Source organism: Mustela putorius, unplaced genomic scaffold, assembly GCF_011764305.1.
Source record: "Mustela putorius furo isolate JIRA1106 unplaced genomic scaffold, ASM1176430v1.1 tig00003858_pilon_pilon_pilon, whole genome shotgun sequence".
Lineage (NCBI taxonomy): Eukaryota > Metazoa > Chordata > Mammalia > Carnivora > Mustelidae > Mustela > Mustela putorius.
Genome location: NW_025422010.1, coordinates 9,409,294 through 9,426,298, shown reverse-complemented (window position 1 = coordinate 9,426,298; position 17,005 = coordinate 9,409,294). Strand labels below are relative to the sequence as shown.

The following is a 17,005-nucleotide window of genomic DNA, read 5'->3' as shown; positions in this document are numbered from 1 at the left end:
ACCAAGGCCATAGTTGTTAAGGTCAGACATCACCAGAAACGTTCTTTTCTAAGCGTTTTCTCCCTGGAAACCCTTATAAGCAATATCACGTCCTGCCCCAGATCCTCTTGTTCTGATTATTTCTCCAGGTTTCTTCCAGCCCCTTGGTCACAATGGGAGGAAAAGTCTGTGCATCTTTGATCATCTACTTTCTAAGTCCTATTTTGAGGCATATCTTAAATTAAAATTTTATATGAATTGGCTAGGTCATAAAAGAAAAAAAAATTGCCCAGAAAGGAGACATCTTCCAAGTGGCCTTGATAAAAGATGAAAGAGCCTGTCATGTCAAAAGAAAACAATGCTCCCCCCACCCCCCCACCCGGCCTGGTACCCACAAGTTCAGTGGCATGGCCAGCTGCCCCAGGGGAGCCCTGGATTCAGGTTCGCAGCCCCCAGTAGAGTGGAGACACTGCCTTCTCCACAGAGGAAGCAGCAAAGCAGGGCAAAACGGAAGCATCAGGCCGGGCTGCTGGAGCCGCTGACCCAGTTACAAATCCTGTCTCCTTCCTGGTGTCTTACTAGAGGCTCTGTTTATCTTAGTGCACAGCCTGAAGAGTCAGGAGTGGAGACAAAATGAGTAAGATGCTCTCTGGTGAGCTGAAACCTATTTTAAAATATGTTTATGGGGGAGAAAGCTAAATATTTTCGCAGATGTAAATGTAGCTAAAGAAAGGAGGCCTAATCTTTGATGTGAGCCAATTTCAAAATATTTCATCTTTGTTTTAGAGAAACCTGGTGGCCACCCACGTGCATGCTACACATAAAGCCTCAGGGAGAATCACTAGACATCATGAAATAAAATTAGGACTTCCAACTTAGAAGCCAGGTGGTAATAGGTAAAGATTCATCTTCTGCCCAGATCATTTTAAGAAGTTTCTGAAACCACTGCAGACCAAGAAACAATGAATGTGGGCTAAAGCTAGTTTCTTTGTAATACTCCCATCTTTACTCTTCTTCTACTTAAAAGCAAAACGGGAAAATTCTACCAAAAGTTAAGTATTTTATCTCCATGGAGGTCATGTTGTGTCCCTGGCCGAATTGGCAATTCTATCAGTTCACTCCCAAGTCAGACCTTGTCCTAGATGCCAAGGATCCAGCAACGGAGAAGACCTTTCTTAAAGGGGTTCTCAGTGCAGTGGGAGACCCAGACCAGGGCTGTAATTTATAATAGTGTGATCAGTGCCCCACCAGGCCTATACACAGTGCTGTCAGGAAGTAGGGGGTATGTTGGCCATGCACCTCAACCTGAGGCTTCAGGGAGGGATTGTTTGTGAAAGTCCTGCTTAGAATGAGTCTCAGAAGATGAATATGAGTGAGTACCTGGAAAAGGAGAGAAAGGATGTTTCAGAGGAAAAAAACATCATGAAAAAAGGAGTATCTTTGAGGACCTGCACCTAGTCAGGTATGAGGAAAAAGAATGTGCCAAAGATTGAAACATTAATCCTGATTTTATCATGGAAGTAAAGCATTTTGGTTTACATTTTTAAAACATTTTTCTGGCTTCAAGGAAAAGAATGGATTAGAACCCATTAGAATTGAATGGAGTAACATGGTCCGTAGGTAAAAATCCTGCAGTCTGCTGAACTAGAATAGAAAAAGATGCATCCTTACGTTCACGGATCTTTCACTAAAATCGATCATGTTCTGTAGCAACAGTGTGTTCCCAACTCCCTCCTCCTGTCCTCTGCTCTTGTTGTCATACCTTACTTCTATAAACAAACAATACACTGCAACTGGTTTTGCTTTAGACACTCAGTAATACTTTAAAGCAAATTTAAAAATAGGAGGAAATGAGCTTGTATTTGTATTTCTTTTGTCATTTGCATTGTTCATTTTTTTGTGTAGATCAGAGTGTCTCTTAGTATCCTAATCCTTCTGCCTGAAAACTTCCATCATTTCTTGAAGTGCAGGTCTGCCGGCAGTGATTTTTTTTAAAATTTGTTGAGAAAGCCCTTTTCCCCTTTATTTTTGAAAGATATTGTTGCTGACCATAGAAGTCGGTCAGTTTCCCCTGCAGCCATTCAAGGATGCCACTCCATTGTCCTCTGACTTGGATAGTTTCAGAGGAGAGGTGGACTGTGATTCGTGTCTATGTGTCCTGTGTCTTCTGCCTCTAAGGTTTCCTGTTTGGTTTTTAGCAATTGGAATATGGTATGTCTAGATGGAAGTTTTTTCACTTATTTGTTTGTTTTGGTATTTGATCTCAAGGATGTTTAATGGATATTGATTATAGACGGGTCAGTCCCACTGCTGGCCCATCCCTCATTTCCATGTGGGGGCTGAGGACTTGGGGACAGATATGGACCTGCCCTCAGGGAGCTCTATAGAAGGACAGGCAAGGTATGGTGGTAACTGAGGCAGGACGTGGAGCTGAGAGGCAGACCACAGGAAGCTAAGTGGACTCACTGCCTTGTGTTTTGTGTGACTCTCTATGTCAAATGTTCGTAATTAGGGCTTTAAAAATGAGAATTGTTTCCCCCCCCCCACCATGGGATTGGTCAAATCTTGACTTAAACATGTTTCTGAGGATAATATGCAAATGTGGTAAGATTTTCCCCACCTGTTCATGTAAGATTTTCCAGAGATTAAGGTCTAAGTCCTTTCTCCTTGCCAGCTGGAAGAGAAGACTGAGAAGAACTTGGGAGAAGCAGGCTCTTTTACTGACAGCAAAGGAGCATTCAGAAAGGAGAGGGAGACACACCAGAAGCTCCTTGCTGACAGTCATGGCCTGGTCATGGACCTGCGCTGGCAGATTCATCACAGCGAGAAGAACTGGAACCGGGAGAAGGTGGAACTTCTTGACCGTCTAGACAGAGACCGGCAGGAGTGGGAGCAGCAGAAGAAGGAGCTCCTGTGGAGAATAGAACAGGTAAAGGGAGTACCCAGGGACCAGTGAACAGGAAAGAGAGTACAGATAACTAAACTGAAATCAGAGCCCTTAGAGGGGGAAAAAAAAAAAAATCAGGCTAATGTTTCATGGGCGTCTGGAGGAAGAGGTAAAAAAATCACAGAATTTCTAGCATTGGCGACCCACACTCAGCCCTTGCATTACACAGATCTTTTTATTGCTAAATTTGTAGGTAATTTCTTTGTGTGTGTGTATATGTGTGGTATGTCTTTGGTCAGGGGTGGTGGGGGTGGGTAATATTCTGAAGGAATTTAAAGACTACGCTTGAAACATGAGGTTATTTCAGGCCTTCTAAGGTGATTCCTGCCAAAAAGCAAACTACCTTTTAAGTTTATCACTAAAGATGTGGTCACAGTGGCTGCTCCAACTTGAATGGAGTTGTTCTCCATTAGGAAAGAAATCGCTGAAGTAAGTTAAGTTGGAAATGAGGCTGGTTGCACCTGTGATTATTGCTGAGCTGTGATTAGGGAGGACCACAGTCAGAGGATGGGGCTGGTAGCTCATTGTCTTCAGCTAAACAAACAATTCAAACACCCAGACGAATTCAGGGGGAGCCTGAGGAGTTGTTTTTCTACTTCCCAGAGAGTCGTTCTCTGCATTGCATCAGACTCAGGATTGTTTGCATAGTTTCTAGTCATGCCCGAGTGATGCACAGATTAAATATTAAATATTAAACTGATGAAGTTTTAAACTTCTTCTCTGGCTGGATTTTTATATAGCATATATGGTTTTTGTTTTTATTTTTATTTTTTATTTCAGCCTGCCCCACTTATAAATTTATGAGACCTCAAGGAAATGAATTAATCAATAAGAAACTGAGGTCAGGAAAATAACCTTATTACTCTCTTACAAATACCCATACTGCCTGCATTGATGTGAGAGCCTTTTGAAAATGTGTGAGATACCTGTGTTATGCCGGTGCAATGGCCAAAGTTAGTTTCTGCACACTGTCGGGGAGGGAGAGAAGGAGAATGGACTAAAAAAAAAAAGCCAGGATTCTCTGGCTCAGAAAGTGTTGAGAAGGAGGCACACTGCAGATAGAATGGAGCGGACCTTCTTCCTAGATTTGATTACTCACCCACCTGAGTCACCATATTGGTCTTTGATGTGGCTCATTTCAGAATTCCCCAAAGTCTAGCAAAAGAAAGGTGGCCACTTCCTGTTTGGCCTAGAAATGCATCATTTGAGAAGAATCTTCTGTATTGAATCCCCCGTGTGCCTGTGCTCTCCTGAACAGATCAGTGGTTAGGTGGAAATTGCAGGGGCAGAAATAGCACGTATTCTCACAAAGAGGTCACTGATTTATCACATCTAGCTTTGGTTAACCAGTGTCTCAGAAATGCCAGGCACCTTGTTATCAGGGAGGGTCCCCCTTGGCCTCCCCTCCAGGAGCCCTCACCGTGTTCATCCCTCCTATGGCACAGTAACGCTAGCACAATCCCTGCCACAGCCCTTCTGGGGTCCCCTTTGCCTGTTAGCTGTGGTCTTATCATAGCTCCTTTTTGGAAGTCACAGCTTGGATATAATTTAAGCAAGTCTTTTAGGGTTTTTACTTTTTGGAATGAGGAATTCCTTGGAAAGGAAAAAGTAGTAGGACATCTGATGATAGTCAACTTTTGAGGAGTTAATGACCAGGGGAGGAGCAGTGGCCCCATTTTAAGACTGTATCTTGAAGGGTAAGATTGGGCGTGAGCTGAACCCCAATTCCGGTTCACATCTGTCTTTCGAGTCAGAATGACTGTGGTTCTGCCGAGCCGATAGCCTCAGAATGTGAGTCCTCAAGGTTAATGTCTCTGAGTATAAGGGATTCAGACACGTGGGTTCCAGGCATTCATCTGTTCCTGAAATCTGTGTGGTAGATCCCACAGGCTTTGCACAATGATCTCACCACTGTTTTTAGAAGAGGATTTGCTGCCAGTGAATGACGCTTCAGATATGCAGTTGTGGCTTTCAAAAATAAATCCAACCTTTTCCCCCAAATAGTCAGCATTTTAAAAAAAGATTTTATAAATCTTGGTGCCCAATCCCAAAAATTAAATGAAGCAGTTATAGTCATTCTCTGGAAAGAAGAAATCGACCAAAGAGTGTGTGTGTGTGTGTGTGTGTGTGTGTGGTGTAGATTTCGTTTATCATTCATTTAATTTTTAACTCCACATTCCATAGATAAATAAGAAATACAGGTGAACATTCTTCATAATATATGCTCTTGATATTTGACTACTTGGTGAGCCACGTAACCTTGACTGTGATAACCTAATATAGTTGGTGAAGGAAGTAACACTAAATCCATTTTCCACTTTCAGAACACATGCTTCATACTTGTCCGGTGTCATTAAATTCCTACATAATTTCTGCGTTGCATGAGGCATTTCATATGACAGATGACTGTGGGGATGCAGTTAAGGTCACATAACACGTGTCATCTATCTTATCAGCAACCCTTGTCACAGTCCAGATTTGATTGGGCGATAGTTAACTTTTATGGAGTCACACTACATTTCTCCTTAGAATTAAGATCCCAGTTAACATGCAGATGATATAGGACTCGCCACTGTACTAAAGACCTACAGGGAAAACCATGCGTCATTCTGGTCTCCTTCCAGAAACTTTCTTAAATCAACTACCTCTGTAGCCTGAAAGGCCTTTCTTTTAAAACCCATTCACAAAGCGACCTTTTTTTTTGGACCAGCTCAGGTAAGGTGACACTGTGGAGGGCTTATTGTTTCCTGTATTATTTGAAATGCAAGTCTTTTCAGTTTTCTATTTGCATTAAAAGTTGTTCTAGTGCAGGATTCGAAGTACAGTGGGCCCCGGTGGCTGGTTTGAAATGACTGTCCTAGGAAACCCTATCCTTTTAAGGACCCATTATTCTATTACAACATCCCAGAGGCATCTTAGCAGCAGATACCCTCCAGCTAAACCCATTCCAGTTCATTTTTAGGAAACCTAATACTGACCAGCTTTAGTGAGCATTGCTTCTGGCCGCCTGTGTTTATTTTTGAATTCCCCCTGTGCTGAGTTAGAATGTGCTCGTTCAAAGCCTCCTCCTTAGTCATTCTTTCCTCCTCTTCACACACACCCTCGGTGCACATTTACAGCTCCAAGTGTGATTCTTGCGTTTTAATTCCTTGCCCAGAATAGCTTTGAGATGATCATGTGTTAGAACGAAATTGCGTTGACATGCATTAGATGAACATAATAAAAAGCGTTCCCTTTTTGTTGTCGTTTTTTGTTTGTTGGTGTTGTAAAGAAAACATTTAGTATCTTTAAGAGAATTGGGAAAAACTGTGCCTTGGGGTGGGGGGGATGGGAAGAGATGAGAGGGGCCGTGCTGCTGAAACCCAGAGTGACTGGCTTGTTCCCTAACTGAACTCTGACCCCACCTCAGACTCTAACACTGAAGCTCTGGCTGCTTGAATTTCCATCTTTCTCAGAAAATGAAGATAACACACCATATCAGAAATTACTTAAATTGAGTAAAAGTCCTTTTAATAATGGAAATTATTTCACATGGCTTGGTTCCTGATGATGAACAGGCCATACTTACCTCCAGCTCCTGGATGAAGGCCTCAGTTGGGACACAGAGGTGTAATTTGTGAAAGAGTCTCAGTTAAAAAATAAATTAATCCTTCTGGGGGAGTTCTAGAACTTCCTGGCGCCATGTCAGCCCTTGAGGACCCATCATCTCTCTTCTTTGAAAAATCCAGATGTCACTTCCGCCCTTCAGGTAACTTTCTTAGCCAGGAGAGCTTCTGCCATGGTAGGGTGTGTGACGTGTCACCCAGTAAAGACCATCGTGGAGATACCTGGGTGGGGGTCTCCTCAGCCCTTTGTGTGCATGGTTCGAAAGGAAGGCGGTGAGGAAAGCTCTGGAGAGTCTGGGGAGAAGTAGTCCATTACGGCTTCTCCAGGGAGGCAGCATCCGCCCAGTTCGCCATTTCCCTGCCTTTCCCAGTGATTTCACGTTGGCTCCTTTCCTGAGTTGCTCCACATGGTTCCTTTTAGTGCCATAAATCAACAAGGTGTGTCTGCGCACCCAGACCCCAGGGAGGTCAGTGCTGGTCTCATGGACGAAGAGTGAGCCCTGCTGAGCTTGCCTTGCCGGTGGCCCCTGCGCTCCTCCCCTCACAGCTGTGAGGTCCCCACTTTACAGATGAGGACACTGAGCTGGGGATCTCTGGGGACATCTCTTCTGCCAGCCAGCCACAGAACAGTGGCTCCAACTCAGGCCTTCCTCACTTGAGGGGTGCCTGTATGTTCCCCACTATTGCTTCCTCCCTTTCCCAAGTCAGGCAAACAACTACGTTCTATAGGATGTGGCTTTTCCTTTTTCAGTCAGTCCAGATCTTTCCTTAACTTGATAGCTAAATTGTAATCCCCTCGAGCAAAGTTAGAAGTTGTTTTTGACACCCAGTGGTTACAACCCAGTTCATCACTTGGGTTATGGATGGGACCCCTTCCAAATGATTTGGGAATAATAGCGTTAAAATGAGGATACCCTGCTAGTTAGGACAATCAAATTTCCCCTCAGAAGTTTGCTATCACTGATGGTTTCCCAGTGAGTGTGCCTTAAGTTCTAAAGGTATAAAAAAGAGTTCTAAATATGTCATGTAACAATGTCAGTTTTTTAAAAATAAATGTATAATTTCCCATGAAGTTGTATTGTATATGATATATATGTGCATATGATATATATATGTGTGTGATATATATGTGTGTGTATAATATATATATATATATGAAATGATACAGCTTCATGGGAAATAGGTTCATGTGTATGGTTAATGCATTTTCCAGGCTGGATAAAATTGTGATTTTTTTTTTTTAAATAAAAGCATCTGTAATGTTGTGTTACTTTTGAAATTAAGGTCAAAACTTTAAGAGCATTGACTATTTACAGTCTTTCTGATGGACCCAAACGTAGTTCCAAACTGTGAAGAAGCAGTGGTCTAGGGAGACCAATAGACAGAAAAGTGAGGCTCATTGTTTTCATTTTTAAAACCCTCAAGCTGCAGAAAGAAAACAGTCCCCGGAGAAGTGGCAGTTTCCTCTGTGATCAAAAGGAAGGCAACATGCACCCCTTTGCTCACCCGGGAAGCCCCCGAATGCCCCGTCCCTTGGGGGTGTGGCCCTGCGCAGACACCGATTCCGCCCCGTTTGAAGACCGGCCGCTGTCCAAGCTGAAGGAATCGGACAGATGTTCAGCACGGGAAAACCTCTACTTGGACGCCTTGTCTCTGGATGACGAGCCAGAGGAGCCTCCAGCCCGAGGGCCCCAGCGGGACTTCAGGAACTGCCTTCCCCAGGTCGGCCTGGGATTTGGGGTCCAGTTAACTGCTGCAGGACCAAGGGGTTGTCAGGAGAGCTGGCCATCTGGCCGGCAGGCTCGGGTTTTGCAAATTGCAGCCTCTGGGTTGAGTAGGCAGGAAACCCTCAGAGTGCCAAGATCTTTGCTTGGTGGTCCCGACCCCTAATTCCTAGGGCGAGCTGCATTCACTTTCACTTTCCAAACATGTCTGGGGTTTGGAGACACTGGTCTCACCCATGAGCAGGTCCAGGAAAACACACAGAGATCTTTCATTCTGGGAAGTATAGGTCTGCAACCTCTCTTTAAATCACCGCAGCCTTCTGATTCTTAACACTTACTGGTAACAGAAAAAAATCTGTTCCAAAGAAGGTACCTCACATTGGGAAATGCTAAGTGTTACTAAACAATGACATGCTATAAATTCTTATTCTCTGCAAAGTGGGGGAAATCCAGCACTTAGAAGCTGTGCGTAAATTAGATCAACAATGCAGTAAGCTCAACTCTGGGCTCAGATTTCCACAGCTCAATGTCAGGTTTTTGTGGTTATGCCCTTTCTACAACTGGGTTTTGTTTTTTGTTATTTGTTGTTGTTGTTGTTGTTTTTAAGATTTTATTTATTTATTCAAGAGAGCGCACAGTGAAGGGAGAGGGAGAAGCAGGCTCCCTGCTGAGCCAGGAGCCCGACGTGGGGCTCTATCCTGGGATGCCAGGATCACGACCCGAACCAAAGGCAGACACTTAACCGACTGAGCCACCCAGGTGCCCTTCTGCAACTGGGTTTTAAAACCGGGTTGGATTTTAGGAATCATTACCTGTGAGTCAGTTTAAAAGCTGCTGTACCTGTCACTTAACCTGTCCAAAGGCAGACTTCGAAGAGTTGGTGTCAAGTAGTGTTGAAATGGGGGCCAGTTAGACTTCGGTCTGGTGTCTGTGAGGTCAAATACCTTCTTGGCAGTATGGGCCAGGTGCCATCACTAGGATGCCATCCTGTTTGGTCTGCTGGCAATTCCCATGGTGCAGCTGCACAGCAGAGAGGAAGCAAACCCGGGTCGGGAGTCCACAGTGACCAGGCCCCATACTGAGCTGCCACAGAGCAGACGTTCTTGTAAGCTTGCCTCTGATTCCACATGGCAAAGCTTGCAACAGAAGTGCTCAAGCCAGAGGCTGCTGCATCACCTTCTACACTGAGGCTTAGATTGAGGGACATAGCTGCCACCTTCCTCTCTCCGGGCCGGGGGTTGGGGGGGAGTGCACATCTTCCCTTCTCCCACCTCCTCCTCTCTCTCTCTCTCACACGCACACACACATTCAGATGTATTCAGGTCATGACAAAAGCCAGCTTTGAAGTTTACACAGGTAGCTTCCTTTGCAGAAACCCAGGAAAGCACTTTCTTCATGACAAAGTATATAGCCAATTTTTCTCACTCACATGGGCACCTCCCTGGACTGCCAGAGCTCCAACCCCTCATCACACTGTGGGTTCTGGTTTTATTATTATACTTCAAAGGGCTGAGGGGCAGGAGCATTCCTGACCAAAACTTGGCCTCGGTGTACATTTTAAATGGGGTTTTCCTGTGGCCAAAGCGCAAAACAGATTACTTAGCACATTGAAAGGGCCTGGCAACCATATTAACTGATTCAGATGATCTACCTTCTTCTTTGTAGGAAGAAGAAAATCACAAAGGAAATCTTCAAAGGTAAGTAAGACTGATGAAAACAATAGTCAGCTACTGAAATTAAAACCTCTCAGTCTTAAAATTCTATCTTGTCACCAGAACCTGTGGTAACCACCTTCTTGAGAATGACTTAAAGTAAGACTTCTGAGTACGTAGTTGTTTTATTATTATTAATTATTTGCCATAGAAAGGCCAGGGAGACGCTGTACTCTTGTGGGTGTTAGTGTCATGGTGAGAACAGTTACAATTGTGTATCGTGTATATAAAGGAATGTTGTGTCTAGTGGTCTCTGAACAGTCCACAGAAACCCCTCCCTTCTCATTTAGTCTGGAAAGAATCCCTCTTTCCAGTGTGCTCGGAGACATTTTATATACTGTACATTTAAAGTTCTACCAGGAGAGTTTATTAACATATTTCCTGTCCGTAAACCTTAAAGTAAATACAAAGTGAGTGATGTTGGCAATGTTCATTATCATCCATTTTAGGTCATTCGTATGATAGGATACATCTGAAAAGACATATCTAAGCAAATTTGTTTATATTTAAACATTGAAAACACAACTGAGGGACGCCTGGGTGGCTCAGTTGGTTAAGCAGCTGCCTTCGGCTCAGGTCATGAGCCCAGCATCCTGGGATCGAGTCCCACATCGGGCTCCTTGCTCCGCAGGGAGCCTGCTTCTCCCTCTGACTCTGCCTTCCACTCTGTCTGCCTATGCTCGCTCTCGCTCGCTCTCTCTCTGACAAATAAATAAATAAAATCTTTAAAAAAAAAAAAAAAAGAAAACACAACTGAGAGGAAAGACTTCCTGTACACAACTCCCGCCATCCCCACTCACATGCTTTTTCTTTATAGACGAACACATGCTATTTCCACCACAGGAAACTTCTCCTCAGGGCAGTTCGCTGTTTCCAGATCTCCTCACTCCTGGTTTTCCTGTGAACTTCGGGTCCATGAATTACTGTCTCCTTCCCATTTTGCCCGGTATTGGATTCATCCCAAGCCATCCAAAACACCTATGGTGTATTTCTGTCCTTCAGACATTGTCTTGTCTGGTCATTCTCGGACAGTCCAGGGCCGCATTCAAGAGCCAGAGCCTGGTTTCAAATGCACATCTGCTCTCGCCAGCCATGAGTTCGGTAACCACCCTGTGCCTCGGTTTCCTCATCTGTAAACAAAAGGTGTTTCCATTTCTTCACAGCTTAAATGTGTTACTCCACATAAAACAGAGCAATGCCTGACACAGAGTAAGTGGTCAACAAAATTTAGCTATCTTCACAGAACTCTTCACTTAGTAGCTCTTATTTTTTATCTTTTTTAAAAAGTTTATTTTTTTAATCTCTACACCCAATGTGGGGCTCGAACTCACAACCCCGAGATCAAGAGTCATACACTCTACTGACTAAGACAGCCAGGTGCCCCCTATTTTTTATCTTATTGCTGCTATTAATTTCAAAAGTGATCCATACTTAGAAAATTAATCCTAAATTAAAACTTAAATAACGCAATATCAGAAATATTAAAACTTACATTTTAGGGGTCCCTGGGTGACTCGGTTGGTTAAGGGTCTGCCTTTGGCTCAGGTCAGTGCTGGGCTCCCTCTCAGCGGGAAGTCTCTTTCTCCCTCTCCCTCTGTCCCTCTGCCCACTTGTGTTTTGTCTCTCAAATAAATGAACAAAATCTTAAAAAAAAAAAATAAAAGTACGTATCAAAATGTCTAAGGCAAGAAAGTACACGTGTTTTCCTCACTATGCCCTTCTCCCTCTTGGTTCTAGCAGTTTCCTGTCTTCCCCCCCAAATACTTTCTTCTGTGCGCTTTTATGCACTGGCACATTTCTAGCGTGTCCTGGTTTTGTATCTGTTTTGTTTTGGCCGCTGCTAAGGCTGATATGTTCCCTTTCTCTGCCCACGTCACCTCTGTTCCATGAGATCCATCCAACACCTGGGAGCAAAAAGGCCCCAGACCGGTGCACTGGCTTAACTCTGAGGCTAGTTCCTCTGTGGGCAGAAACGGGGCTCAGACGAGCCATGTTCAAGAAATGTGGAAAGGATTGGGGTTTCAGTACCTACGGGGCATTTCCAGTCCCCAGTGAACAACGTTCTGAAGCTTATCTTTTTTTTTTTTTAAGATTTTATTTCTTTAACAGAGAGAGCACAAGCAGGGCGAGCAGCAGAGTGCAAGGGAAAAGCAGACTCCCCGCTGAGCAGGGAGCCTGATGCCAGGCTCGATCCCAGGACCCTGAGATCATGACCTGAGCCAAAGGCAGCTGCTTAACCCACCACACCACCGAGGCATCTGAAGCTCATTATTAATTCAGCAACTCCCTGACTTGGTTAGAGGCAAGAAGAGAAAAATCACACTTACTGGAAGGCTTCATATCTATGATAAACTGACCCATCCCTCCTATTTCTTTTTCTTTTCAGTGCTAGTTGTAGCCAGCTTGCTGTTCTTCATGGGCCCATGGGAAAGTTTGTAGATTATTTCTAACAACAACAAAAAATCACTAAATTTTGCCTCTAGTGAGAAATAACAAGATAGAAAGCCTATGGGTATCATTTGTAACCTTCTGTCTTTTTACCCCAGGGTGGCAAGCCAGGGTGAGGGCAAAGGTACCCAGGTCTTTGCCGGTTCTGTGATCCAGTCCATGTGGTACACAGACCCCAGTTCTAGCCTCACCATCATTAATGGTTTCTGCAGTAGACTGGCCCATGCACGCTCCTTCTGGGACCCAGTTGTGCTGGTCTGAAACCCTAAATATTTAAACTTCTGTTTGGGGTGTGCAGATAGGAATATGTTGTCCTATGAGAAAGTGGTCTCGTTGCAGAGAGAGTGAGTCTGCATATGCCCCTGCCTGCACGCCGACAGGAGCCATTTCTGGCCAGAAGGTCCAGCGGGTTGACAAGGTGCCTAAGCGCTCCAGCAACCTCCTGTCTTAGCATTTTGGAATCCCCAACACCTCATATGGTGCCTGCCCTGGCCTATAGGAGGCAGTAGGGAAATTCATACCAACTAGAAATACGTGGAATGAAAGCACTAATTATCCATGAATCTACATCCAAAACCACGCCCATCGGGCAGCACTCCCCCGACCCTGGATGTCCCTTCAGCTCAGACCTCTTCACCCTCCCATGTGTTTGAGTGTTTGCAGGCATCTTCCTTTCGTCCAAGGATCCAGGAGGAGCAAGAACACAGCACAGGCTAGGCTGTACAGGAGGGAGCAGGTGGGGGGAGGGGAGACCTGAGCCCTGGTGGTGGATTTCAGCAGGGCAGGATGGAGTTTCTGTAGGAAGTCGTATTTGGAAATCACGTGCCCACCTGTCACACCTTCCACTTCCCTCCTTTGCTCCACATCTTCCCTTTGGCCTCTGGGGATCACCCTTAGTACAGTTGACCCCTGAACAACACGGATTGAACTACACGGGTCCACCTAGATGTGGATTTTTTTCCCAGTAAATATAGTACAGTGCTGTAAATGTATTTTCTCTTCCTTGTGGTTCTCTTAATAACATTTTCTTTCATTAGCTTATTTTATTACAAGAATACAGTATTTAATACATACCCCAAAGTATGTGTTATATAAGCTGCTTATCTTAAGAATAAAGCTTCTGCTCAACAGTAGGCTATGAGTAGTTAAGTGTGGGGGGAGTCAGAAATTGTACGTGATTTTCACCTACATGGGGATGGGACCAGCTAACCCCCGTGATGTTCAGGGGTCAATGGTATTTCACCAGAAGTTCATCCAGCAGAGGATGAGGCTGGCGGATGAACAGGATGTCAGATTATACCTGTGATGTTGTGATATCGACCCCTTTGGCGCACACCATTTGCCAGGTTTGGATCAGGACGGAGCAGTATTTCCGTCAGTAGCTCGAGCACCTGCCTCGGTGCCGGGGATTTGGAAACTCCTTTGGGTTAGGGATTGAAGGCACTCGTCAGCCAGGTGTCCTTCTTGCTTTGGAGCAACCACAGGCCAAAATGAAAGCCTTCCAAAGTGGGTTTGGAGCTTAGCTCTGACCATCCCCCAGACCCCAGCCTCCTGCTCGTTCCATGGTAGTTGAGGGCCGCCTGTATGAAACTCTGACTCCTACAAGGCTCCCGGAACAATTCCAGAGCCATGAAGAGTCTGTTGAACACGCACGGGGGCGGCTCAGGAGCAGAGAACATCGAGCGGCTGGAAGATGTGCGGGTAGTGGAGGCGGATGGAGACTGACGCACAGTCGGCCGCACGGGGGCGGGACCCACGAGCTGCGGGGTCAGGGGCGGGGGTGAGCACGCTTCTCGGCTGGCGGGCAGCTGACACCCTCTTCTCTCCCACTTTCCCCAGGGCTGTGTCTGTGTCCTCCATGTCTGAGTTCCAGCGTCTGATGGACGTCTCTCCCTTCCTGCCGGAGAAGGGCCTGCCGGCTGCCAACAGCAAAGAGGACGTCACCCCGCCCCTGTCTCCGGACGACCTGAAGTACATCGAGGAGTTCAACAGCAAGAGCTGGGAGGAGAGGCCCCCGGAGCCATGGGCAGACAGGACCGAGGGGGGGCGGGCAGGGAATGAGGCCAGCGCGGAGCCTTTCCCCGACTCCTCCTGGTACCTCACCACGAGTGTCACCATGACCACGGACACCATGACCAGCCCAGAGCACTGCCAGAAGCAGCCCCTGCGGAGCCACGTGTGCGCCGAGCAGGCGGGGGTGCGGGTGCTGCACAGCCCGCCCGCCGTCCGCAGGATGGACAGCATCGTGGTGGCCGGGGGTGAGGGCAAGGGCCGGTCGGAGCCCGAGTGCCCGTTTCCCACGAGCAGAGCCAGAGGGGGCGCTGGAGACGCAAAGGGGGGTCCCTCAGAACACGTGCTTAGCAGGTGGCCTTGTGCCCCCTCCAGACACCCCCGGGACTATGTGGAGGGAGGACTGCGCCCCCTGGAAAGCCCCCTCTGCACCCCCCTGGGGTTCGCCTCCCCACTACACAGTCTGTCCAAGAACATGAGTGATGACATGAAGGAGGTGGCCTTCTCCGTTAGGAATGCCATATGCTCCGGTCCCGCCAAGCCTCCTGTCAAGGACATGGCCTGCCAGACCAATGGGTCCCGGACAACAGGGACACAGACCGTGCAGACCATCAACATTGGCCTGCAGACCGAAGCCCTACGTGGCAGCACCATCACCAGCAGCCCCCATAAGTGTCTCACGCCAAAGGCAGGGGGTGGTGCCACGCCCGCGTCGTCTCCTTCCCGTGGCCTTAGGAGCAGGCAGGTGGCCCCCGCCATCGAGAAGGTGCAGGCCAAGTTTGAACGCACATGCTGCTCCCCCAAGTATGGGTCTCCCAAGCTGCAAAGGAAGCCCCTTCCCAAAGCCGATCCGCCAAACAGCAGGACCTCCCTGGGGCTAGCCCCAAAGGGGTGCAGCGAGTCAGCCTGGGCCCGCTCCACCACCACAAGAGAGAGCCCCGTGCACACCGCCATCAACGATGGCCTCTCCAGCCTCTTCAACATCATCGACCACAGCCCCGTGGTGCAGGACTCCTTCCAGAAGGGGACACGAGCCGGGAGTCGGTCTCGCTCAGCAGAACCTCGGCCAGACCTGGGCCCAGGCCAGGAAACAGGCCCCAGTTCCCGAGGACGGTCCCCCAGCCCCATCGGGGCTGGCTCAGAGACGTGGAGGGAGGAAGGGGGAGAGGGCACGCCCTTGAGGCAGGACTTATCCGCTCCCCCTGGTTACACACTCGCTGAGAACGTAGCCCGGATCCTCAACAAGAAGCTGTTGGAGCATGCCTTAAAGGAGGAGAGGAGGCACGCGCCCCCAAGTCTTAACAGTGACAACCACACGGGAGAAAGAGTCAAAGCTGAACCAGGGTCCATCGAGGTAATAAGGCTGAGTATTCCAACCCTCACCCCACCAGCTCTTCTGTTTAAATGCTCAGAAAAGATGTGTAAACCTGGGGTTTTGTTAGGTCATCTGATTTCAAGAATCCTTATCTGTAATGGGTTCTTGTGAGCTGGAAGATGCAGAAGTTCTGGGAGAACTGGATAGGCAGAAACACAAGCCCTGGGTTACTCCTAAAGAAAAGTTCATGTTCTTGTCCTCGGTGATCTTTTCTTGAAGATGTAGCTCAGGGTTTGACTCAGGTTCTCTGGTCTAGGTGATTGATGCTTGTCTATCTGGGCCTTTCACTTGGGGTTATAATTTGTCCTCTTTCTGTGTGAACTTGTGTCCTAGAAATGTGCGTGTGTGAGAGGTGTGTTGGAGTCACATCAGGGCTATCTGAGTGCTCCACATCTTTATCTGGGACAACACAAGAGGTGTACCAGAGAGGCTGATAACGTGGAACGTCCCAGAAGGTCTGGACTCCAGTGCTGGCTTCAGTACAGAGTAGCAGCCCTCTGTCTCCCTGGCCATAAAACTGGGTGAGGCAGATGGATAAGATCAAAAATCCTGCCTTCCTACAATGTGATGATTACTGTTATCCCCCTTACGTCTCTCGTATGACCATCACACTGTATATGACCACCCATGCCAGCACCTGTGATTATTATGCAATTATTATTACATTCCCCTTAACATTATTCACCAATGGGCCGGCCTTGAATTTTGATCTCACGTGTTTCCACACGCAATATGTCCACACCACACCACTTTAAGAACAGTCCGCATTTCCACTTCAAGAGTGAGTGAAACAAAACAAAGTCTGACGGTTATGCTGGGACCAGACGCGTAGGGGCCTGGTGCGGTAGGGCGGCGCACAGTCCCCGCCTCCATCAGACACTGTTGGGTCGGGGATCCCGCGTGCAGACTGGAGGGTGAGGCCGGCTCACCACTAGCCCAGATGGACAGACTCCAGCCCCGTGGAGTCCAGATACCTGTCACCATTCTCCAGGTAGCTCCTGCATATGGCGAGGGTCAGAGAAGAGAGACATACTCCCCAGGCTGCGGCCCTGCTCTCCTGCCATGGCCCAGGCAGCCTTGTTGGGAGACGAGGCAGGCGAGTTTCCACATTTTCCTGGTGCAGGGCAGGGTGGGGGGGTGGTGCGGAATCGGTGGCTCCCAGTGAAACCCACCCAGGAACAGTCAACTCAAAATGTAGAGTTTAA

General features: G+C 47.1%; 1 protein-coding gene across 9 annotated transcripts in view; it reads left to right on the top strand.

The window, feature by feature from the left end:
* The window catches only part of MTCL1 (microtubule crosslinking factor 1), a 124,093-nt gene that overhangs the window by 101,581 nt on the left and 5,507 nt on the right, over nucleotides 1-17,005 (top strand). For all 9 annotated transcript variants that reach the window (XM_045065382.1, XM_045065381.1, XM_004742720.3 and 6 more), the window contains 4 exons: nucleotides 2,654-2,908; nucleotides 7,957-8,253; nucleotides 9,921-9,952; nucleotides 14,255-15,779. In XM_045065382.1, coding sequence (XP_044921317.1) covers nucleotides 2,654-2,908; nucleotides 7,957-8,253; nucleotides 9,921-9,952; nucleotides 14,255-15,779 — 2,109 coding nt within the window. The remainder of the gene's footprint in view (nucleotides 1-2,653; nucleotides 2,909-7,956; nucleotides 8,254-9,920; nucleotides 9,953-14,254; nucleotides 15,780-17,005) is intronic.